Genomic DNA, 22,089 nt, shown 5'->3' with positions numbered 1-22,089 from the left:
CAAATGAAACAATAATATTTAAATTCGTGTTTTGCAATTTTAATTGGTGAGAACCATCAAACAAATCTTCACAAGCTTTCATGATGCAAACAAATGTCGAAATAAGCCTAAATATTAACTATGCCCAGAAATAGCTGAAAGGAGGTCTTGTGGGAGATCTATCTTGTACATTATATACACACGTACACAGGAATATAAATACGAATACTGACATTTATACATGAATATATTATGCTCACTAAGGTACAAGTAGGCTGAAAATAGAGGCACTACATTTAGTCTTCTCATAAATGTAGGAGAAGTATGAAGATCCTTGACTGTCTCATAACTGAAAGAAGAAGAAATCCGGCATCATCTTTCACCAAGTAGGGAATGTTAGATCTCACTTCACAAACTAAACGGAACATTTGTCTGGGAAAATTGTCCATGAGAATATCACCTTTAAAGAGTGCAAAAGTTTTATTACACATTTCTGTTCGTGGTTGCCATTGAGGCTTAATAAGAAAATCAAGGGTCAGATGGAATTAACATATCATCCTCTCCTCCCAGATGCTGCCACATATTATCAAATAGCATCTATATTGTGCAGTATTGTTTTGGTTAAGGACAAGTCTCTCCTAACCAAGAAATGTAACACCTGGAGCCTCCTTCAACTAGTGCCTTATTTGGAAAGCTGAGTAACCAGCTTCCAGAGTGATAGTACAAGCCATTAGAGTAAGAAACTGACAGGGCTGAGGTGATGACTCAGTAGAGGAGATATTGGTTGTGGAGGCCTAAGTTTAGGTGCTTAGTACCCACATGAAAATCCATGTCTGGTGATGTGCAACTATAATCTCTACACTGGGAAGGCAGAGACAAGTGGATTCTGGGGCTCACTGGTCAGCCAGCCTAACTGAATCAGCAAGCTTCAGGTTGAGTGAGAGACCCTGACTTGAAAATACAAAATGAGAAATGACAGAGATAGATAGCAGGTACTTATGTCTTGTTTCCATGTGCATTCGCATGAGTGAGCATGCCCGGAGCTGGGGAGAACCTCTACCATTTCTGAAACCAAACAGCATAGTAACCTATCTATCTGATTCTTTCTCTTTAGGAACAGAAACTAAAGGCAAGCATAATCTCCTTGGCCCTGATTGGAACTGTATGCCGCAGATGACTACCTTCATTGGCGAAGGGGAACAAGAAGCCCAGATCACATATATTGATTCTAAGCAGAAGACAGTTGAGATGACAGACAGCACCTTGTGTCCCAAAGAGCACCGGCACTTATATATCGACAACACATACAGTTCAGATGAACTTAGCCAGCCACTGACTCAGCCAGGTGATGCACCCTGTGAGGCCGACTATAGAAGCCTAGCTCAGCGGTCCCTGTTGAGCCTCTCAGGACCAGATACTCTGAAGAAAGCCCAGGAATCTCCGCGAGGAGCTAAAGTGTCCTTTATTTTTGGAGATCTTGCCTTAGATGATGGCATGAGTCCCCCAGCTCTAAGCTATGAAAGACTGTTAGAGGAGAATCCAGACATGCTAGAAAAGCAGAGGAATCTCTACATCAGCAGTGCCAATGACATGAAAAACCTGGACCTTGCTCCAGACACAGACAGTATCCAGTTTGTGACAAATTCTGTATATGCAAACATAGGTGATGTGAAGAACTTTGAGGCCCCTGCGGGGATAGAGGAGCCCCTTTTACATGACATCTGTTATGCAGAAAACACTGACGATGCAGAAGATGAAGATGAGGTGAGCTGCGAGGAGGACCTCGTAGTGGGTGAGATGAACCAGCCAGCCATCCTTGACCTGTCGGGCTCAAACGATGATATCATTGACCTCACGACCCTGCCTCCTCCAGAAGGAGATGACAATGAGGATGACTTCCTCCTGCGTTCTCTGAACATGGCCATCGCTGCTCCCCCACCTGGCTTTAGAGACAGTTCTGATGAGGAGGACACTCAGAGCCAGGCAACATCCTTCCATGAGGACAAGGAGCAAGGCAGCAGCCTGCAGAATGAGGAGATCCCTGTGTCCCTCATTGATGCTGTGCCCACCAGCGCAGAGGGCAAGTGTGAGAAGGGACTGGACTCTGCCGTCGTTTCCACACTGGATGCCCTAGAAGCTCTTTCAGAAGAACAGCAGAAGAGTGACAATTCAGGTTCTTTCACCATTGTTACATTTATTCACTGATAACCATTGTCATCTCATCCTTTTAAGTCATTTGTCCTTAGAGTCCTATTATGTGGTGTTTTCCATGTCATATATGTCCTACTTTATAAATATGTTGGACTACCATCATGGGGGTTTTCTGTTAGGTGGTTTCCTTTGTTGCTAGTTAAAAAAGATATGCATATATATGGCGCTCCTCCTTTCTCTGGAACAACTGTGCAATAAAATCAGAGTCCTTACTGAAAAGGGGAAAAAATCTTGTTTTTTAAAAAATTTTGTTTCTTGTCACTGTTGTTTGTTTTCATTTTTGTAATAATAACAAATCACATTTTCTTGCATGTCTCTAAGTGCCTCTGCTCCAGCCATTAACTGCTTCTTGTTTTTTATGGCATACAGGTGTAGCCATCTTGCGGGCTTATAGTCCCGAGTCTTCATCAGACTCAGGCAATGAGACTAACTCTTCTGAAATGACAGAGGGTTCTGAGCTAGCTGCAGCACAGAAGCAGTCAGAAAGCCTCTCCCGCATGTTCTTGGCCACTCATGAAGGCTATCGCCCTCTGGCAGAAGAGCAGACAGAGTTCCCCACCTCCAAAGCCCCCTCGGGGGGCTTGCCTCCAAAGTCCTCCCATGGCCTGGCTGCTCGCCCAGCAACCGACCTCCCACCCAAAGTTGTGCCTTCCAAGCAGATCCTTCACTCAGACCACATGGAAATGGAGCCAGAAACCATGGAGACCAAGTCGGTCACTGACTATTTTAGCAAACTGCACATGGGGTCAGTGGCGTATTCCTGTACCAGCAAAAGGAAAAGCAAACTTGCTGAGGGAGAGGGGAAAGCCCCCCTGAATGGGAATGCACAAGGGAAAAAACAGCAAGGAACCAAAATGGCAGAGATGGAGGAGGACACCAAAGGCAAAGGTGGCACTGTGTCTTCTAGAGACAGTCCACACCTCAGCACTTTTAACCTGGAGAGAACTGCCTTTCGCAAGGACAGCCAAAGATGGTATGTGGCCTCTGATGGTGGGGTGGTAGAAAAAAGTGGAGTGGAAGCACCAGCCATGAAATCCTTTCCCAGAGGTCTGGGGAACAGAGAAGCTGAAGGAAAGGAGGATGGCACAGTGGAAGGAGAGGCTGATGATGCTTCAGGACTTGGCCAAGGGGACCGCTTCCTAACAGACATGGCCTGTGTGGCCTCAGCCAAAGACTTAGACAACCCTGAAGATGCTGACTCGCCCACTTGTGACCATGCCACTAAGCTTCCTGAGGCTGAAGACAGCGTGGCCCGCCTTTGTGACTATCATTTGGCAAAGCGAATGTCATCCCTGCAGAGTGAGGGCCATTTTTCTCTACAGAGCTCTCAAGGCTCTTCGGTGGACACAGGCTGTGGCCCAGGCAGCAGTAGCAGTGCCTGTGGAACTCCTGTGGAATCGCCCCTCTGCCCCTCCATGGGGAAGCACCTGATTCCAGATGCTTCTGGGAAAGGTGGCAGTTATATTTCACCAGAGGAGAGAGCCCCTGGCCATCCCAACCATGGAGCAACCTTCAAGGAATTGCACCCACAGAATGAAGGGATGTGTCCACGCATGGCAGTGCCTGCTCTGCACACAGCCATTAACGCTGACCCCCTGTTTGGCACTTTGAGAGATGGATGCCATCGACTGCCCAAGATTAAGGAAACCACAGGTACAGCAATGATGGATTTAGTGCTTTATTTTATGTGCCAGGAGCACAAGGACCTTATTTACAACCAACCTAAAAATACAAAGTAAAAGGTAGGGGAAAAAGGCAATGAAGCTGTTAAGTAGCAATCATTGACCCATTGCCAATAAATAGTGTTTTCTATGTCTAGAACAATGTGGGAAATAGGGTTTTCTCATTATAATCTTGCTTTGCTCTTCATTTAGGATTTAATGGAGTCATAAATTTTGTTGTAAATTCTGAGTGCAGAGGTCCCATATGACTCCCAGCTACAAGACAGTATTGCGTAAGGTCACACAGCACTTTTATTTCCTTTTTGCTGAGATCACCCCTTTCTAGTTTTGCCATCATGTTGTTTAGGGAAGGATATAGAGAAGACAGTGAGTGAGATTGGAGGGCATCTCAAAATTCTATGTCTCAGCAAAGTCACAGATTCCTCCCTCACCTTTGAGGGACACCTTCCCTAAAGAAATAGTCTCATGTCACCTATCGACATCAGTGTTGGGAAAGAGTTGGAAGAGTTATGAGCCCCTGAAAATCTGGATTAAGTAGAAATAATAACAGACTTGCCTTCTGTGCTCACTCTAACGCACCACCCAGCAGCTGCATACTCTTCCTGACCTACTTGGCTGGTCATCAGATGGCCCAAGCAATGCTTTTAATGTTTCATGTTAAGACAATAGTGGTTTTTTTTCCATAGTGGCCAGTAAAGGCTGCTGAGATCCAATACAGGCTAATCCCTAGTCCTATCTTTTAAAAACATCTTTAACTGTCTTCAAAAGATATTCTAGTTGCCCCTAAACTCACCATCAGCTTTGTTTGCCTGCCTTGGGAAATTCATCTCTCAATGTTGCCCAACTCACTGTCTGGCTGCATGTTCACCTGCAAATAAATTACAAGCAATAAAATTTAAGCCTCCATGCCTTACAAAGAGCTTTAACCTCCATTATCTCTTGTTCTTCTTCACATAACATGGGGTGGGGTTTTTTTTCATATGAAAGTTGAGCAACTTGTCTAGTGTCCTGACCTCAAGCCCTATGCCAAACAAATTTCACAGCTCAATCTGTCCTCTTAAAGTAGGTAGCTGAATTAATTAGCAAAAACTCAGTTAGGACACCGAAAAAATGGTAACCCATGTCATGATTAACCCAACTCCTCTAGAATAAAACTTAAGTATCTCAGACCTGTTGGAATTAGTGTATGCAGTAGGATGATTGTGTACTAACTATATACCTAACTTTTTATAAGGAAATATCAAAACAGAAGAAATTTCTGAAATACATACAAATGTTTTCGATTTCTAGACAAATTCAACTGGGCCCATAGTTCTAGAAGTAATAGAGTCCAGGAAGTCTTGCCACCCAATGACAGAGGAAGATGTTATGAGTTATCAGGGAGGAATCTTTGAGAATCACGGTAGCCTTGAAACATGGAAGCTCTTTTAAAATGGATCACTGGGAAATGACAGGCATCATATAGAACAGTAGTGAAAGTATCCTCCCAGAAGATGCTTAACGACTCTCTCTGTTTTTCTACTACCCCTAGTGTAGCTTTGACAGAGCCTGGGAAGGAGAGACAAGGAGGCATGACTTCAGCTTGGCCTCAACATTCTGAAGCTGATCCCATCCTGCAACCATCAAATATTCACTTGGAATCAAAGGTGCCAAGCCCAAATCAAGACCCTAATGATTTCTCCCAAGCAAAACAGGCATACGGAGAGGCTGTGAGCTGGCGGCCAGCAGATCTGAGAGGGGGGAGCCTCAAGACACCCCCCAGCCAGAGGGCTCTCAGACATAGCAGCAGTGTCATCTCAGGACCCGTAGGTTTGGAGACCTTCCAAGAAAGAACCAAGGGTGCAGTCAGCTTGAAGTACCCAGGTATCACAGAAGCACAGGAGGCCAGTTCAGAAAGACAAGCAGAACTCCCCCTTGGGAAGAAGCTCACCAAAAGTTTTTCCCAAAGCTCGATGCACTTTATCTCTGAGGGAAAGTTTCACAAAAGGTCCCCAGTATCTCATAAAGATTCAAAGGTGTATAGGACCCTACCCTTGCGGAAGCTGGAGGGCAGAAACTGGAGATGTCGAGGACCCTTCAGCTACTGTTTTCTGAACCAAGGGAAGGATGAAGATGAGGATGAGGATGAAGAGGAGGGAGAGGCCACTCTTCAGGTCTCTTGTCTCTATCGACCACAGATAACTCAAGCCATGCAGGAATCAAGTAACTCATCTCCAGTTGGACTGCAGAAGCACGGAGAACTGTCCAGAGGGCCAGTACTGAAGGTCTGGACAGAAGATCCAAGTGGCCCAGATGACTTGGACTTCAGCAGTCTGGCTTTTGATGCCCGGATTGCAAGAATCAATGCCCTAAAGGCTAACACATATGGAATGCCCGATGGGTTTCTCGAAGCCCAGAATGATGCCAATGAGCTGCTCTGCCTTGTCAGGGCAACCAAGGCAAAGAGGGAAGAGTCACACCCTGAAGCATATGACCTTACACTTGCTCAGTACAAGCAACTGTTATCCATTGAGTCCAGACAGTTGGGAAGTGCCTGTAGGAAAATGGCAATGGCCGAGAAAAGCCCAGAAGAGATGCTCCTAGCTATGAGTTCCAGTTTTCAAGTGCTCTGTTGCCTAACAGAAGCGTGCATGCGGTTAGTTAAAGTTGTGAACTCTGAAACACAGCGGCAGGAAATTGTAGCGAAGATTGATGAGGTGGTCATAAACTATATTTGTCTCCTGAAAGCTGCTGAGGCGGCCACTGGCAAGAGTACTGGGGATCCTAGTATTGGACTATCGATGCGACATTCAACCACCATGGCCGCTCTTGTAAGCACACTAACACGTTCTCTCAAGATGCTTTTAAATAAATAAATAAATATGAAAGTCACATCATAATCTACCTTTGCAAAGCCATACATGAACTTTTCTTTACTTTCTGTGTATAATGAACAGATGTCTCCTTTCTTCTCTCTGTATATTTTGTTCTTTTATATAAAATAGGAGATAGAAGTTACATTGATGAAATGTTGAAATGTCCTAATCAGACGTATTCTGTTTATATTATACATATATATATACATGTAAAAGGAATATATGAGAAAATGATGGCATTTGACTATTTTTCATATAGTCAAAACTCCAGGCATATGATGTGAAATTTTAAATTCTACCATGTTAGAGAAAACAATAAATCCTATCCCCTCTCCTTCCAAATGGATAGTTGGAGGCCCTATCATTCATATTTAGAAGTAACAGTCAAAAGAAAAATAGAAATCAAAATGTACATAAAACAGTACCTATGTTTTAAAATTATGATTTTTAAGCATTGGAAGTAGCAAAAGATATTTAAAATTCAAGAAACTATTATGAATTATTAGAGAATATATATAATAAATTAACTCTTTGCTCATAGTGTTTTGTTATTGGATGCTTTCTTCCAAGAATTTCCACATATTCAATTTTGGTTGGTTTATGCTATTTGGGCTACAGATGGACAGGGGGATAGGCAGATTCCATTGTGTCAGCATAAATGTTCTTTATAGTATTTCCAGACTTAAAAAGTTCCCCAAATAGAAGAACAGGGGACATGATGGGCACGATCCGCCGCAATAGCTAAAGGTATTGGTTATCTAATTACATAAAATAAATGGAATTAGTAATACCAAAATTAAATTGTTCATTGAAAAGAGAGATCTGCTTTGGCTCAGTATAAAAAAAAATACATAAACCAAAGGCATTATTTTTATTCCAACTCAACCATGAATCTTACAGTTTCCTTTAAAGAACACCTAGTAAAGTATTTGCAGAATTACACAAAAGCAAAAGATTTAATGATCACAAAAAGTGTAGACCCAGTAATGTAAATCAGACAGCACACCAGCACCTGGAAAGCACAGCTCAGCCTTCAGCTCCTAGCCATCAGCTCCATGAAGCGCCTTTTGTGGCACCTCTACAACAGGAGCATGGCTAGCAAAACGTGGAAGGACAGCCTACAACTGGGACAAAACTTCAATTCTAGAATGTTCCAGAAAATCACAGAGAGATGACTACTCTCATAATTGAAACCATGATTCAAATAGTATTTACTTAATCAATACTTCATTTGGCTGATAGAAATACGAAATCTGAACAGCAACATGGCAAATTGGACCATTTCAAGTGAAACTAATGGAATGCAAAGGTGTGTTCTGAACTGTCATCTCTCTAAAAATACCTTTGGGTCAAAACAAAAGAAGGCAAACTCTCCGATCATAAGTTAAATTGATATGTACATATGTAGTTCCTGGATCACTCAGTAGTCAAGCTCTCCACATTCCTATTTATGTAAATGGCTTAGAATAAGAGTAGTATAGCAAGAACCAATATCTCCCATTTGTAGCCTGCCATGCAGGAGACCTATCAAGGTCCACAGTTGCTATTTCTCTCTGGTCAGCCATTCATTCCACAGAGACTCAACAAAAGCCACACCACAGATTTACAGATTGTAACCAATGAAAGGAGTTCAGACATGTGTTATTATAAATAATGTTTGATTAAATAATAAAACATTATTTCATTACAATTCTAAATATTTGGTGTTTTGCTATCGAGAGACATTAGTGGTGTTTACTGTGGAAAATCTTAGTAAATATTCTGTGTACTATAATACAAACAATAATAGGATGTGTGCTCTGTGTCAGACAATGTGCTAAACATTATCACATGTATTATCTTATTTAATCATCTCTATGATCTCTTGGTTTGGAAATTGTCATTAGTTCCTTCTGGTGAAGGCATTATGGTTTAGTTATGAAATGTGGGGCTTTGGGTCAGAAACATCTTGATTTAAATTTTGGTCCTGCCATTCGCTAGCCCTTTCATCTTGGGAAAGCTATCTTTTTCTCAGTCTTGAGTTCCTTATTGTGAAATGGACTTCAGTAATGAGATCTATTTCCATAGGGTTTCACAAATTTTAAGTAAAATTGTGTATTGTAAAGTTCTTACCACAATATCTGATGGAGAATAAGTATTCAATGTTAGATATTATAATTATCATAATTGTTGTGTTAAATATATTGCCCAAGATACTATGTGAAGGATGTTTGTTTTCTATGAATATTGTATCCTGACTGTGTGCAAAACACATTATGTGTAGTGCATATACTGAAAAGAAACATACAAAGAAATTATGGTCCTTTTTCAAATTGCAAATCTAGCTAGAACATCTTCCTAGTCCATTGTGGTTCTTTGAGAAGCCTCAGGGAAATAGCTCTGGGTCTTTCTAGCCCATCTCTCATTTCCTGTGGCTACTCCAGTAAGTTTCTGTTCTCCTAAACAAAGTCTTTATTATTCAAAACTCTCAAAAGGCCCCCTACCCAGCACTAAGCATGGGATTCTTTACTGGAGTCCATGTCCATTAGAGTACAGGAAGAACATACTAGAATGATACTTGTGTTTATTTTTATCTAGTTTTTTTATGTTTGTGTATGTTTTATAATGGCATAATAGTACAGTGGTACATGTACATAATTTTAAATAAATAAATAAACAAACAAACCAATAAGCCTGGTGCATGTATGCAAAATACTGTCACAGTTAGAGTTGTTTTGAAGAACATGCAACTGGAGAGCAAAACAACCTAGCACTGGAGTTTGTTTACATTCAGTGTCCAGCCTGTTTTTCCAAGTGCATCTCTCACCACTTTTATTTAGAGATCATTATAAAAGGTACAAATATGTGCAAGAATGCATACAATTAAACAAGGAGCCAACTGGGGACTCACTGGACATCAACTCCTGATTAGTTTTACTTTTTCCATTTCTACTAACCTCCTCCCAGCCTGGATGATTTAGAAGCCAGTCCCTGATACCATTATCATTTAATCTATGAATCTCTCATTAGGAATCTTCTGAGAATAAGGACTTTTAACTGTGACCACAATACTACTTCATATATCATAAGTGAGCAGTTTCTCCACATCATTAAACAAACATTACAGAAATAAATGGTGATAAAAATGAAACTCCTTTACAAACTCAGTCTCCAAAGACATTGTCCACAATGCTGCCATCTTTTCACCAGCTGTCTCTCTATATATATTGGTGTTTTCATTCTTCTTAGTTTAACTTTGAACTCAGTAGATGTGATCACATGGATCTCAATTTCTTATTATAGCATGTAAGTGGACTTGTCAGAAAGAACATAATCGTCATGAGTTGTCACATGAACAACAGGGGTAGCATTAATATCCATTTTTTGATACAGTTGATTCAGATGGACTCCATACACTTTTGGTTCAACAGGAATGAATCTAATCACATAAGCAATTATTTACCAGAAAAGAGAGTTTTACAACCATCAACTACAATATCACTACAAGAGTTTGATTCTTTTTGCCAAGAACTCCATCATTCATGATAAAGACACTCTCCATTTGCTTATTTTCTATTTAAATATACTTACAATGGGGTCTGGATAGATGGCTCAGAGGCCTGTTCTTCCAAAGGTCCTTAGTTCAATTCCCAGCAACCATGTGGTGCCTCACAACCATCTACAATGAGATCTGGTGGCGTCTTCTGTTGTTCAGGCACACATGTGGGCAAAAGACTGTAGACATGGGAATACCTTGCCAGGAGAGTAGTTACTGCAGGTCACAAGGTTCAAAACCTAATAAAACTGTTGTTTCTTCCCGTATAGTGCGTAGGTAACAGATCTTTGAAAAAGGCAAATGGAAACCTACTACTATAGTAGCTTCAGAAAAGGGGAATCTGAACTTTCTTGGAAACCTTCCAACTAAATGCTATTTCTGCTGTTTTCATGTTCGCTGGTGCCTGTTGCTGATTTATCTTGCCCTTCCATCAATGATCCATGGCTGTTTTCTGTCTCTTACTTTCTACTCACTCACTCAACTGCTGCGAGTAACGTCGTAAGGTGGGAAAGTAGTTTGTGGGTACAGTGATCAATATGACTGATAAACCTCTGTCAAAGATGGAATATCTATTCAAGAATGGGCAAGCCTCTATCATTCTCTAACACAAAAATGAGTTGAGGAAGAGTGTCATTCCAAGAAGCCTTCATTTCCATGATACATCTGGATGAGATGAGAAGCTGAAGTGTGTGTGCAGGCACATTTTAATGACCAGCTATAGTTTACAGCTATGGAAAAACAGCCTGTAAAAACTTCAATATTCTCCTCTCCGTTCATTGCAAATGTCTGTGGACATTAGAAAATTTACTGAAACTAGTTGGGGGGTTGCTTATTTGTTAGTTTTTTTAAGATAGGGTCTCACTAAGTAGCCCAGACTGGACTGGAACTTGTGACACTCATGCCTCAGCCACCCGCTTTCTGAGACTAGAGCTAAGCAGCACCATGATGCCTGGCTTTCCAGTAGTCTAAATTACTTGATTGCCAGGGATGAGCACAGCCTGAGCTGTCTAGTGAGACTGTGCCTCAGAAAACAAAGAATCTAGGGTAGTAAATATGATCAAAGTATTCTGACAGACTTGAGAGAAATTGTTTTTGTGAAGCCTGTCCACTAAAACCAATGAATATACACCAATTAAAATAGCTTCCAAAGGCCCAGGAAATAAGCAAACAACATCTGAAACCAGAGAACTAAAACTAGTCTTTTCTATAAAAAAAAAAAAACCTTTATCAAGAGTAGTTGGGAAAATTCTGTGCTTCAACAAATCGTCATGCCCTTTTCTAAATGTGAATGCACTTCCAACAGTTTTTGCATTTGTGCTTGAGTCTTGTGAAATAGCTCCAAAAGGTCTTGGAATGTGACTTTTTTCTTTTGTCACTTTTTCTCTGAGAAAGCATCATCCTTTTCTCTCAAACACTCTTCTTTACCCCATGTCTCTGGCTGCACATCTATAGTCCCAAGTGAAGACACTGTCATCTCTACTGTCAGCTCCTTCTTCAATTACCCCACCTCCAGCAGAACCACTTTCAGTTTCTTTATGGCACTTTCATCTTTGTTGGCTCATTCTTTTGCCCAGTGTTTCATTTTTCTAAAATGTTCTGAGGTCTTGTCACTTGGGGAACCAAAGGAGGCAGGCAGTGCAGCTGCAGGCTCTCCACTCTCTGTGTAGGGACTGTCCAGCAGGGTACTCAGTGGGTAGCTACTATCAGCCTTTGAAAGGATGGTGTGACTGGTTTCTAGCCACCAAGCACATCTTTTGTTTACACAGCGAATTTGGGGTTGAGAAGTTTGCACCAAAGTTGATCCTTTAAACAATGGCAGTTAACACACCATGTTGCTAGACACTAGTGATCAGATACAACAAAGCAGCTGAAAAGCAAGCTTATCAGATCCATGAATATTGAGGACTGCCTCACTCAGACATTTAAAGGATCTAAGGGATCTAAGCCAGTCTTCAAAAATAGTATTCAGCACCATCCAACAGAATTTTTCTGCAGTCATGGGCATTTTCTAACTGTGATGCTCAATATAGTAACAAATAGATTCATGTGACTGCTAAATACTTTGAACATGGCTGACAAAGGGATTGACTTTTTTAACATTATACAATTTTTTCTTTTTAAAAAATTTTATTTTTCTTTTTTTACATATACATTTATATTATTATACATATATACAATAAACTGTCTACAGCAGGAAGAACCACGAAACAATTAGGAATCATATATATATATATTATATATGTATATAAAATGTGTGTGTGTGTTACATTCATAATGATTTGGCTATTTGTATTTGGCAGCCTTGAAGAAAATATCTTTCCTATTTTGGTGCATCTAAAATTCTGAATGTAAATCAGTATCTATCATATCTCATCTTTATCAACTTAAAACATCTATCTAGACCCCGAAACACCTTAACTCCTAATCAACTAACCTTAATTATAAAATTAAACTATCTAGTCTTTGCCCCCATCAGAGACTTGAGAAGGAATAAAATTAATTACCTTAGTATACAGGGAGTGCAGGTTAGCAGCTTCCAAAATGAGACTATGACAGACATTATATGATTTAAATTAATGTAAACACAAACCTGTGGTAATGCTGGACACGTTTAAAGTACCCAGTATCTACCCGTTTCACACAGAAACTGCTAAAAAAAATTTTTCAATGTTATATTTAATGAATACAGCACCAGAAAAAGATTTTTCTTTCTCTCGTTCGGTCCAACACAAGTTCAGTGTACTCAAATACCATTACTTAGCTCTGTTTAGGTCCTAGATAAATAAACATCTGGGCAAACTCACAAAATGCAAACATTGTGTGCGTGGACACACACACACACACACACACACACACACACACACACACACACATACACTTAAATTTCTTCACAGTGCCTAAATCACAGTGCAGTACTGTGTGATTTGCACAGGTAACTATTCTTCCCCAAGATTTGAACATTTGCAATAAAAATTTGGGTACACTTGAGTTGTTCAAAGCCATTGACAAAAGCTGTGGGGAAAGGCTGAACTAAGAGCCAGCACAATAGTTTGTTTACTGAAACACACCCTTCCTAACACAATCTGAACCTATACTAGCCCAGAGCTCCGAAGCTTGAGTTTAGTTTCTCTACTTAGTCTTTATATTTCTACCTGTTCTTTGATCTGACTTACATCTTAGTTTGGTTTCAAAACTATGCCAGAGTTCATGGGATATAGTGCAATATGTTCTTCAGGTGGTGTGTGTGTGTGTGTGTGTGTGTGTGTGTGTGTGTGTGTGTGTGTATGAAGGATCAAAGAAAGATATATGCTCAGAGTTTTGTGAATGCCAATTGAAACCTGGTCTTCAGTGTACACTATTTCCTCTCCATGCCTGCTTTCTATCCTTTGTTTTGCCGGTCAGGGATACAAAATATTCACACAGAGGCTAGATGGTTCAAATGCTGTCTTCTGGCTTCTTTGGGCACCTACACTCACTTGTACATATGAACACACACACACCACACATACACACACACACACACACACGCACACACACACACACGCACACACACACTACCTAGATTCTAAAAACTAAGAGTTGGGACGTTAAATACATCTGTAAACATTCTCCTCTACTGTATGCTAAGTTAGAAGCACATGTAGTACTTGTCAAGCTAGTGTGTGCAATTCTCTGTTTGATTCCCAGGCCACAAAACAAAATAGTGACTTTCAGAGATACCCATTTATTATCTTGAAATCTCTATGAGGCAACAATTTGGGCATAGCTGGTCTTACAAGGTTTCAATCAAGGTTATACATGGCAGGAATTTTCATCTGAAGGCATGATGGAGAATGAGTCAGTTTCTGAGCTCATGCAGGTTGTTGGGAGAATATATTTTCTTATGACCATTTTGCTGACTGGGAAAACTGGAGTCCACTTGGAGGTCAAATCAGTCAGTTACCATTCTGTATTGTACATATGTATGATGCCCTAAAGGAGAAGTCCTACTGAATGAGGGCCCCAGTGCCCCCTTTTTGGTTTTTATCTCATCAGGTCAGGCTAGTCTTAATCCCGCTGGGGCTGAAAAGATGGCTTAGCAGTTATGAGCACATATTTATCCAGGGTCCTCTAGAGTAACAGAACTTATAGAATTAATGTGTGTGTGTGTGTGTGTGTGTGTGAGAGAGAGAGAGAGAGAGAGAGAGAGAGAGAGAGAGAGAGAGAGAGAGAGAGAAAGAGACAGAGAGAGAAAGAGACAGACAGAGACAGACAGAGACAGAGAAAGAGAGAGACAGAGAGACAGAGACAGAGAGAGACGGAGAGACAGAGACAGAGAGATAGACAGAGAGACAGAGAAAGAGAGAGACAGAGAGACAGAGACAGAGAGAGAGAGTTATTAGACTGATGTGTAGCCTGCGGTTTAGCTAATCCAACAATGCCTGGCTGTGAACAGAAAATCAAAGACTCCAGTATTTGTTCAGAGTCCAAGAGACAGGATGAGTCATCTGGTCTTCCGTATATACTGGAATCTCAAAGAAGTAGGCGCTATGCCTGTGAAGGAATGGATGTGCTGGCAAGATGAGGGCAAGCAGGCCAAGAGCAAAAGTTTCCTTCTTCCATAGCTTTAAATAGGCTTGCAGCAGAAGGTGAAGCCCAGATTAAAGGTGTGTCTTCCTGCCTCAAGATGCAGATTAAAGGTGTGCGTCTTCCAACCTCAAAAGTTAGGGTTTAAAGGTGTGACTTCCTAACTCAAAGTTCCAGATTAGAAGTTCATCTTTTTACTTCAAATTCAGGGGGGAAAAATCCCTCACAGCTGTGCCCTCTATTTTGGGTTTTAGCTCCATATGTACTCAAATTGAGAAGCAAGATTAGCCATTACAGAGCACTTGTTACTCTTGCAGAATGTACAGGTTCAGTTCCAAGAACCCGTAATAGACAACTCAGAAGGCTTACATGTATAGCTCCAGCGCTTCAGATGCTGTCTTCTGGCCTCTTTGGGCACCTACACTCACTTGTGCATATGAACACACACGCACACACACACACACATACACTCACATACACACACTCACATACACACACATACACACACTCATATACACACACACACTCACATACACACACATACACACACTCACATACACACACACATACACACACTCACATACACACACATACACACACTCACATACACACACATACACACACTCACATACATACACATACACACACTCACATACACACACATACACACACTCACATACACACACATACACACACACATACACACACTCACATACACACACTCACATACATACACACACACACACACACACACACACACACACACACTACCTAGATTCTAAAACCTAAGAGTTGGGACGTTAAAAACATCTGTAAACATTCTCCTCTACTGTATGCTAAGTTAGAAGCACATTATACCCAGATCCTATTCAGATTTCAGTGAAGAGAGCTGGACAGTGTAGGAACACTGGGGACAGGAATTATGAAGACCATCTTGGCATCTTTTTTTTTGGCATACCATCCAAGGCTTTCGCTTCAACTACTGACTCATATTCTCCTGGTCAGTAGGAGTAATGGAGACATTTCTTCGAGTGCAGAAACACAGTCCCTGTGTGAGTCATTAAATGCCACAGGGGGCGCCTTTGGCCTTCTTTTTCCTGGCTCAGGCCCATTCTCTAGATATATTTCTGTGTTAACATGCCAAGTTACCCCAGGGATGGAAAGTCCAATAATTATGATGTACTGTCCTGTGTGGGTCAGGATTTTATTAGTGCTAAATCCATAGGTAAGCTTCTCGTGGCAATGTGACTTTTCTCACTGCACTCATTTTAGAGTCAAGTTATAACGTCAGGACCAGTTTAGATGGAATAATTCAACCTGACAGGTGAATTATTGAAGATGCTAAACTTTAGTGTAACTATGCCTTTCTCAAGTATTTATAGGGCAAGAGGATGAAGTCAGCTCAGGTCACTTGCTCCTACGTTATTCATCTGACAACAAAGCCAGTGCATTCAAGTTCAGTTCCCCAACACATTCTATTTGGACCTCAGAGTACCTTGAGAGGATGCTGTTCCCTTCATGTACCCTCTAGCAAAGATGGGCATGGAGTAAACCCTTTATACATTCCCATGCCCTTCCCAAAACTATGTCATTCTACCCTGGGGAGGAATGAGATGAGACAAACTCTCACCCTATAGCCCAGGCTAGCCTAGAATTCACTAGACAGCCCAGGCTGCCATCAAACCCATAGCAACCCTCATGCCTCTGCCTTGCAAATGCTGGAATTATAGATGGAAGCCACCACACCTATCTGAAGCTATGTAATTGAAACAGCCTTACAGAAGAGGAGCAATCCATCTCTAATACTCCTTGAATTTATTTACAAAATTATACTACTTCTGACACTCACATACATAGGCACACATTCACTACTGCCCAAGATGTAAATGAGTGTACTACAGCACATCATTCAATAATCCATGCAGGGCCAGATTTGGCTTTCTTGCCTCCGTTCTGTCTATACCTCCTACTCCTGCAGGTCCAGCTACCAGTCAGTATGGTTATGATGTCGGTAATAATAGTTGCCAAATGTATTTATTTAGCATACCAGATATTGTGTTAAATGATCTTGGTGCATAATTACTGTATCAACTTCTCAGAAATATCAGATATAAATTATCTTCCCAATTTAAAAAAAAAACTAAAAAGAAGGAAAATTGAGGCTAGAGATTCGGGAGGAGGAAGTGGCCAAAAAAGGAATACACCTTAGTGCTTATCTTTAGAATATAATCTAATGTTTTCTAATTTTTTTTTCTGAGTGAGGCAGAGAGAATGAGGGAGAAGGGGAAAATCTACAGGAGACATGTTTGCCATGCTCAGGCTGACTAGAGTCTTTTCATGGTAACGCTCTCTAAATCTGAAAATGTGCTGTTATATCAACATGACCATGTCATGTTGTCATCACCACTGAACTTTGAGGAAGGCAGACTAAACTGGAAATAAAAGAATTTGGTTTCTGGAGCTGGAATGAAAGTCGAAATTTATTTAATCTGAAATATGCTACAAGCAAGGCAAGTTTCCATACCGTGTTATCTAACAAAAGTTCAGTGTGTTTGCTTCACAGAGTTCTTTCAACTCTAACCATGTGGTGGCCTCCACGTATAGTTAGATAATATTTCCATTTTCCTGATAATAGAGGAATTATATGCGCTTTAATTTGGTTTCCTTAGCCCAATAATCACTCTTATGATTTGCACTGGGCTACAATAATTCTTTTCTATATACTCAATATCATGGTTCCCAGGTCATTTGAAACAAAGTTCATTGAATTGAACTATAATTGATGCTCTTTTAGTTTGTCTGAGTAAAGTACACCAGTTTCTCAAAATCATGCCATGTTTTGATTCCTTTGTACTGGAATCAATATTTGCTAGGTAGCTTTTAAGGTTTTCCTGGAGTTTTTATAGATTTCCACTTTTTTGGACTGACAAAATGAAAACACACTGTGCGCATCTACTGATATATTAGAAACCACCCACAAGAGGCCAGAGACAGCTATAGAGTTTTTTTTCCTGGACTAACTTTGTACACCAGGCTAGCCTCAAACTCACAGAGATCCTCCTGCCTCTGCCTCCCTAGTGCTAGGATTAAAGACATGCGCCACCACCACCTAGTTAGAAACTATTTTGTATGTTCAAAACCCACCTCCAGCACTGTCAAAACAAAGGCAACAGCCAATTGAAAGCAGCCCAAGATGCAGAAGCTTAAAGAACCAGTTACTGTCAACTCTCCTGCGGGGAAGCAATGGGCTTAGCTGAGTGGTCCTCATGTGGTGTCTCCCAAGGACTGAAAATCTGTCAGTGATGGAGTCAGAATGTACTGCAACCTGACACAGGTCTGCTAATTCTTCTCATATGACTGCCATTGGACTGAGGGAGCAGAAGATCTACCAAGCCTTGTCAAACCAAGGGCCATTATCCTGAGGCTTGGCTTTCTCCCAGCACAGTGTTCAGGAAAAACAACAAAAATAAAAACAAAAACAGCATTCCTTATGTGGCAAATGGCTCCCACAGATATTGCATTTCAGTCTGAGCATCCCAAAAGAACCAGGCAAAAGGTTTGAGGCTTCATCCCTCTTAGTCTAGATGGTCATTAAGTGACTTTTTGACTCATCAAATCAAGTTAAATGTAAGCAAAGGGATTCTCCTCCTCCAAAGTGGAGAATTGATTTTTTTTTAATCTGCAACCAACTTTGAGCACATGTACTTTCCATAGCTGAGGCTAACCTTGAATTTGCTATTTAGCTGAGGATGACTTTGAGCTTCTGATTCCCTTGCCTCTACCACTGGAGTACTGGCATTACAGGCATGCATCATCATACTGGTCTACGCAGTGCAAGAGATCAAATTCAGGTCTTCTTGAATGTCAGGCAATAATTTTGCTAACGACATGCCCAGCGTGGCATAGAACAGGCATGGTGGTCTTTCCTGTAATATCATCACAGGGGAGGCAGATGGAAGTTCCAGGCCATTCTTGGCACATAGCAAGTTTGAGAGGAACGGGAGCTATGTAAGACACCAAAGCATTTCATTTGCCTTATCTGTTCCATGAAATAGGTAGTGCCTGGAGCCTTTGAGGTCCATTTATAGTATGAACAAGTTTTTTTTTTTACCTGCACAAATACCATGCTAGAACTGCCCACCCCACTTTGGTTCTCAGAATAGAGCCTAAAGTTTCCTACACCTAGTACTAATAGGGTAATTTTCTCATAAAGATTATGTAGAATGCAACCCTTTTTGAATTCTTGAAGTTTGAAAATAACTTTGATTTGCCAGTGTTTCATTGATAATTTTGCTCTGTATAGGAATCCAAAATTAAAATCATATGAATGCCATTGCATTCTATTTGCATCAATTAGATAAAATATTCCTTGCCCCGCCCCCCTCCCTTTCGGTTTTCCAAGACAGGGTTCTCCCGACTGTTGGGATTAAGGGCATGCATCCTCAGCACCCTGAGAGTTATTCTTGTTTTGTCTTTGGTTTTAGTTTTTTTTGAGACAGGGTTTCTCTTGTATTCCTGGCTGTCCTAGACTCACTTTGTAGACCAGGCTGGCCTCGAACTCACAGCGATCCGCCTGCCTCTGCCTCCCAAGTGCTAGGATTAAAGGCATGCGCCACCACCGCCCGGCTCAGTTATTCTTGTTCTGCTGGTATTCTACATGCTTACACAAAAAAAGATACTCAAAAATATCAGTTTTGTTGTGCCAAAGAGATGGCTCAGAGGTTAAGAGCACCACCTGCTCTTCCAGAGGTCCTGAGTTCAATTCCCAGCAACCACATGGTGGCTCATAGCCACCTATAATGTGATGTGATGCCCTCTTCTGCAGATAAAGCACTCATATACCACAAATAAATACATTTTTAAAACATCAAAAATACCAGTTTTGCAAAAATTATTTTGAAGTCCAGAGTTTTTAATTTTTATTCATTTCTTTTACCTAGTATCTGCCCACTTTTTTTTTTTTTTTTTTTTTTTTTTTTTTTTTTTGGTTTTTTAGAGACAGGCTTTCTCTGTGCAGCCTTGGATGTCCTGGACTCACTCTGTAGACCAGGCTGGCCTCAACCTCACAGCAATCTGCCTGCCTCTGCCTCCCAAGTGCTGGGATTAAAGCCTTGCACCACCATGCCTGGCTTAAAAAAATTGTTACTTTTCTGTACATTGGTATTTTACGTGGATTTCTGGGAGACTGCATCCACTGAAACCAGGATTGCAAGTACTTGTGAGGAGCCATGTGGACACTCAGAATCGAACTCGGGTTCTCTAGTTCTTTGCTAGAACAAGCAATGTTCATAACTGCTGAGCCATCTTCCCAGCCTATCTGCCCACCTTTTTTTAAATATAGTTTATTAATTTATTCATATTGCATCTCAATTGTTATCCCATCCCTTGTATCCTCCCATTCCTCCCTCCTTCCTATTTCCCCCTCACTCCCTTCTCCTATGACTGTGACTGAGGGGGACTTCCTCCCCCTGTATATGCCCACCCTTTTACCTTAGAAGTTTCAGCCTTATTTCTAGATTTTTTCCTTCTGTTCCTTGTCTCTCTCTCCCTCCCTCCCTCCCTCCCTCCCTCCCTCTCTCTCTCTCTCTCTCTCTCTCTCTCTCTCTCTCTCTCTCTCTCACTATTGTATGTTGTGTTCAGTAAAGAGAAAATCTTTAGATAGTCATATGTATTGAATTCAAAGCTGTGAGCTAGGCTATTTTCATGAAATCCTCTTTTGGCATGTAGATACGTGCAATGACACTGTTGTGATCTTTAGCTATGGTGTGGCCATGGCCTAAGTAGAGATGAGGCCAGGACCATCACTTAAGTTTCCACAGATCCCTGAGTAACCCTGTTTGTACCTCTCCTTCAGGGAGTATCTGTTGACACTGTGATGTTCATGTGGCATTACAGAAGCATGCATTCTTCTCCATCCATTTCTGTGTTCGCACCTATCACTTCTGTCAGATTGTGGCAACTTATCATGCTGGTTTGGCTCTTGCTTTTATAAAAATACTCATCAGAGACACAGCTGGACTACTGACGTCATTCTCCTTACTTCATACTTTTCCTTCCCTCATCAGAAATCAGCACACTTGGTTTTGTTTTTATGAGGGTTCCAAATAGTTCTTTATATAATCCCCATTAAGTCATATGCTCTTAATAATGTACAATATTGTTAAGCATATTTGTAAAACTGTATGTAACTAGGCATATCATTCTACTTCTTGATTTTATTATTTGACATTAGTTCTGCAAAGTCTATACTCACATAGCTCACAATCATTTATTTTCATTGTTTCACAGTATGTATTGCAGAGTAAATTTATATCCTTACTAGTGATGTTCAAGCTGTTTACATTTTTTTGCTACTAAAGAACATTACTACTATAATATACATTCTTGTAACTGTGTTTTTTTTTCCTGACATGTGAATATCACTAAGATATATGTCTAGGTCTGAAATTTGAAAAAGGAATAGCTCTTCTTCAACTGACTCAATATTGATTCCCCTCTGTTGGACAGGGCCAACCATGCACAGTAATTGTAAAAGTAAAACACTGCTGTACACTGCAGGCTACATTCATCATGCTGGCTTTCCTTCCACTGGTAGTCAGTTCCTTACTATGTCCTTCTAAGGAGGCTACCAGAGCAGACAGGCTAACTTTCTAAAGGGATATATAGGGAGAGGTAGCCATGGAGATATGTTGATTGTTCTCACCAGAAATAAATTATAATTTATACATCTAATTGAATTTTTAAATAGTGTGTTCAATAACGAATTATTTTAAACCAAAGTATTTTCAAATGCCCATGCTCATATTTAAATATTTTAATTTATTTTAATATATATATGAGTGTTTTACCCAAGCATATAGCTGGGTACCACATGCATGCCTAGTACACACAGAGGTCAGAAGATGGTATCAGATCCCTGGAGTTGCAGTTACAAATGAATAGGAGCCACGTTGTAGGTGCTGGGAATCAAACCTGGCTCTTTTGGAATAGTAGACAATGCTCTCAACCATTGACCCATCTCTCCAGCACTCTATCTCATATTTTTATGAGAAATTGTTTTGTTATTTTTCACAACTACATTACTAGAACATAAAAAACATTTGCACTGGGATTTTACTAACATTCATAGATAAACCTAGCTAAATCAAACAAAAAAAGTTATGAAAGAGCAGAAAAAAGGCAAAAAAAAAGAGAAGAAAAGGATCTGATTTGTTCAGGAGGCACTTCATTAATATATCGCGTGGAAAGCACAGTGCTGTTT

General features: G+C 40.6%; 1 protein-coding gene across 11 annotated transcripts in view; it reads left to right on the top strand.

Annotated features, from left to right (window-relative positions):
- Positions 1-9,391, top strand: part of FRMPD4 (FERM and PDZ domain containing 4) — a 919,852-nt gene extending 910,461 nt beyond the window's left edge. For 10 of the 11 annotated variants that reach the window (XM_084789369.1, XM_084789366.1, XM_084789374.1 and 7 more), the window contains 3 exons: positions 1,094-2,152; positions 2,560-3,843; positions 5,409-9,391. In XM_084789369.1, the coding sequence (XP_084645495.1) occupies positions 1,094-2,152; positions 2,560-3,843; positions 5,409-6,727 (3,662 nt within the window). In that variant the 3' untranslated portion in view covers positions 6,728-9,391. Of the gene's footprint in view, positions 1-1,093; positions 2,153-2,559; positions 3,844-5,403 lie in introns of all 11 variants that reach the window. The other variant, XM_084789368.1, reaches the window with a different exon arrangement.
- Positions 9,392-22,089: the final 12,698 nt, after the last annotated feature.

This window comes from Acomys minous, assembly GCF_964271855.1.
Source record: "Acomys minous genome assembly, chromosome: 7".
NCBI lineage: Eukaryota > Metazoa > Chordata > Mammalia > Rodentia > Muridae > Acomys > Acomys minous.
This window is presented reverse-complemented; position numbering and strand designations above follow the sequence as displayed.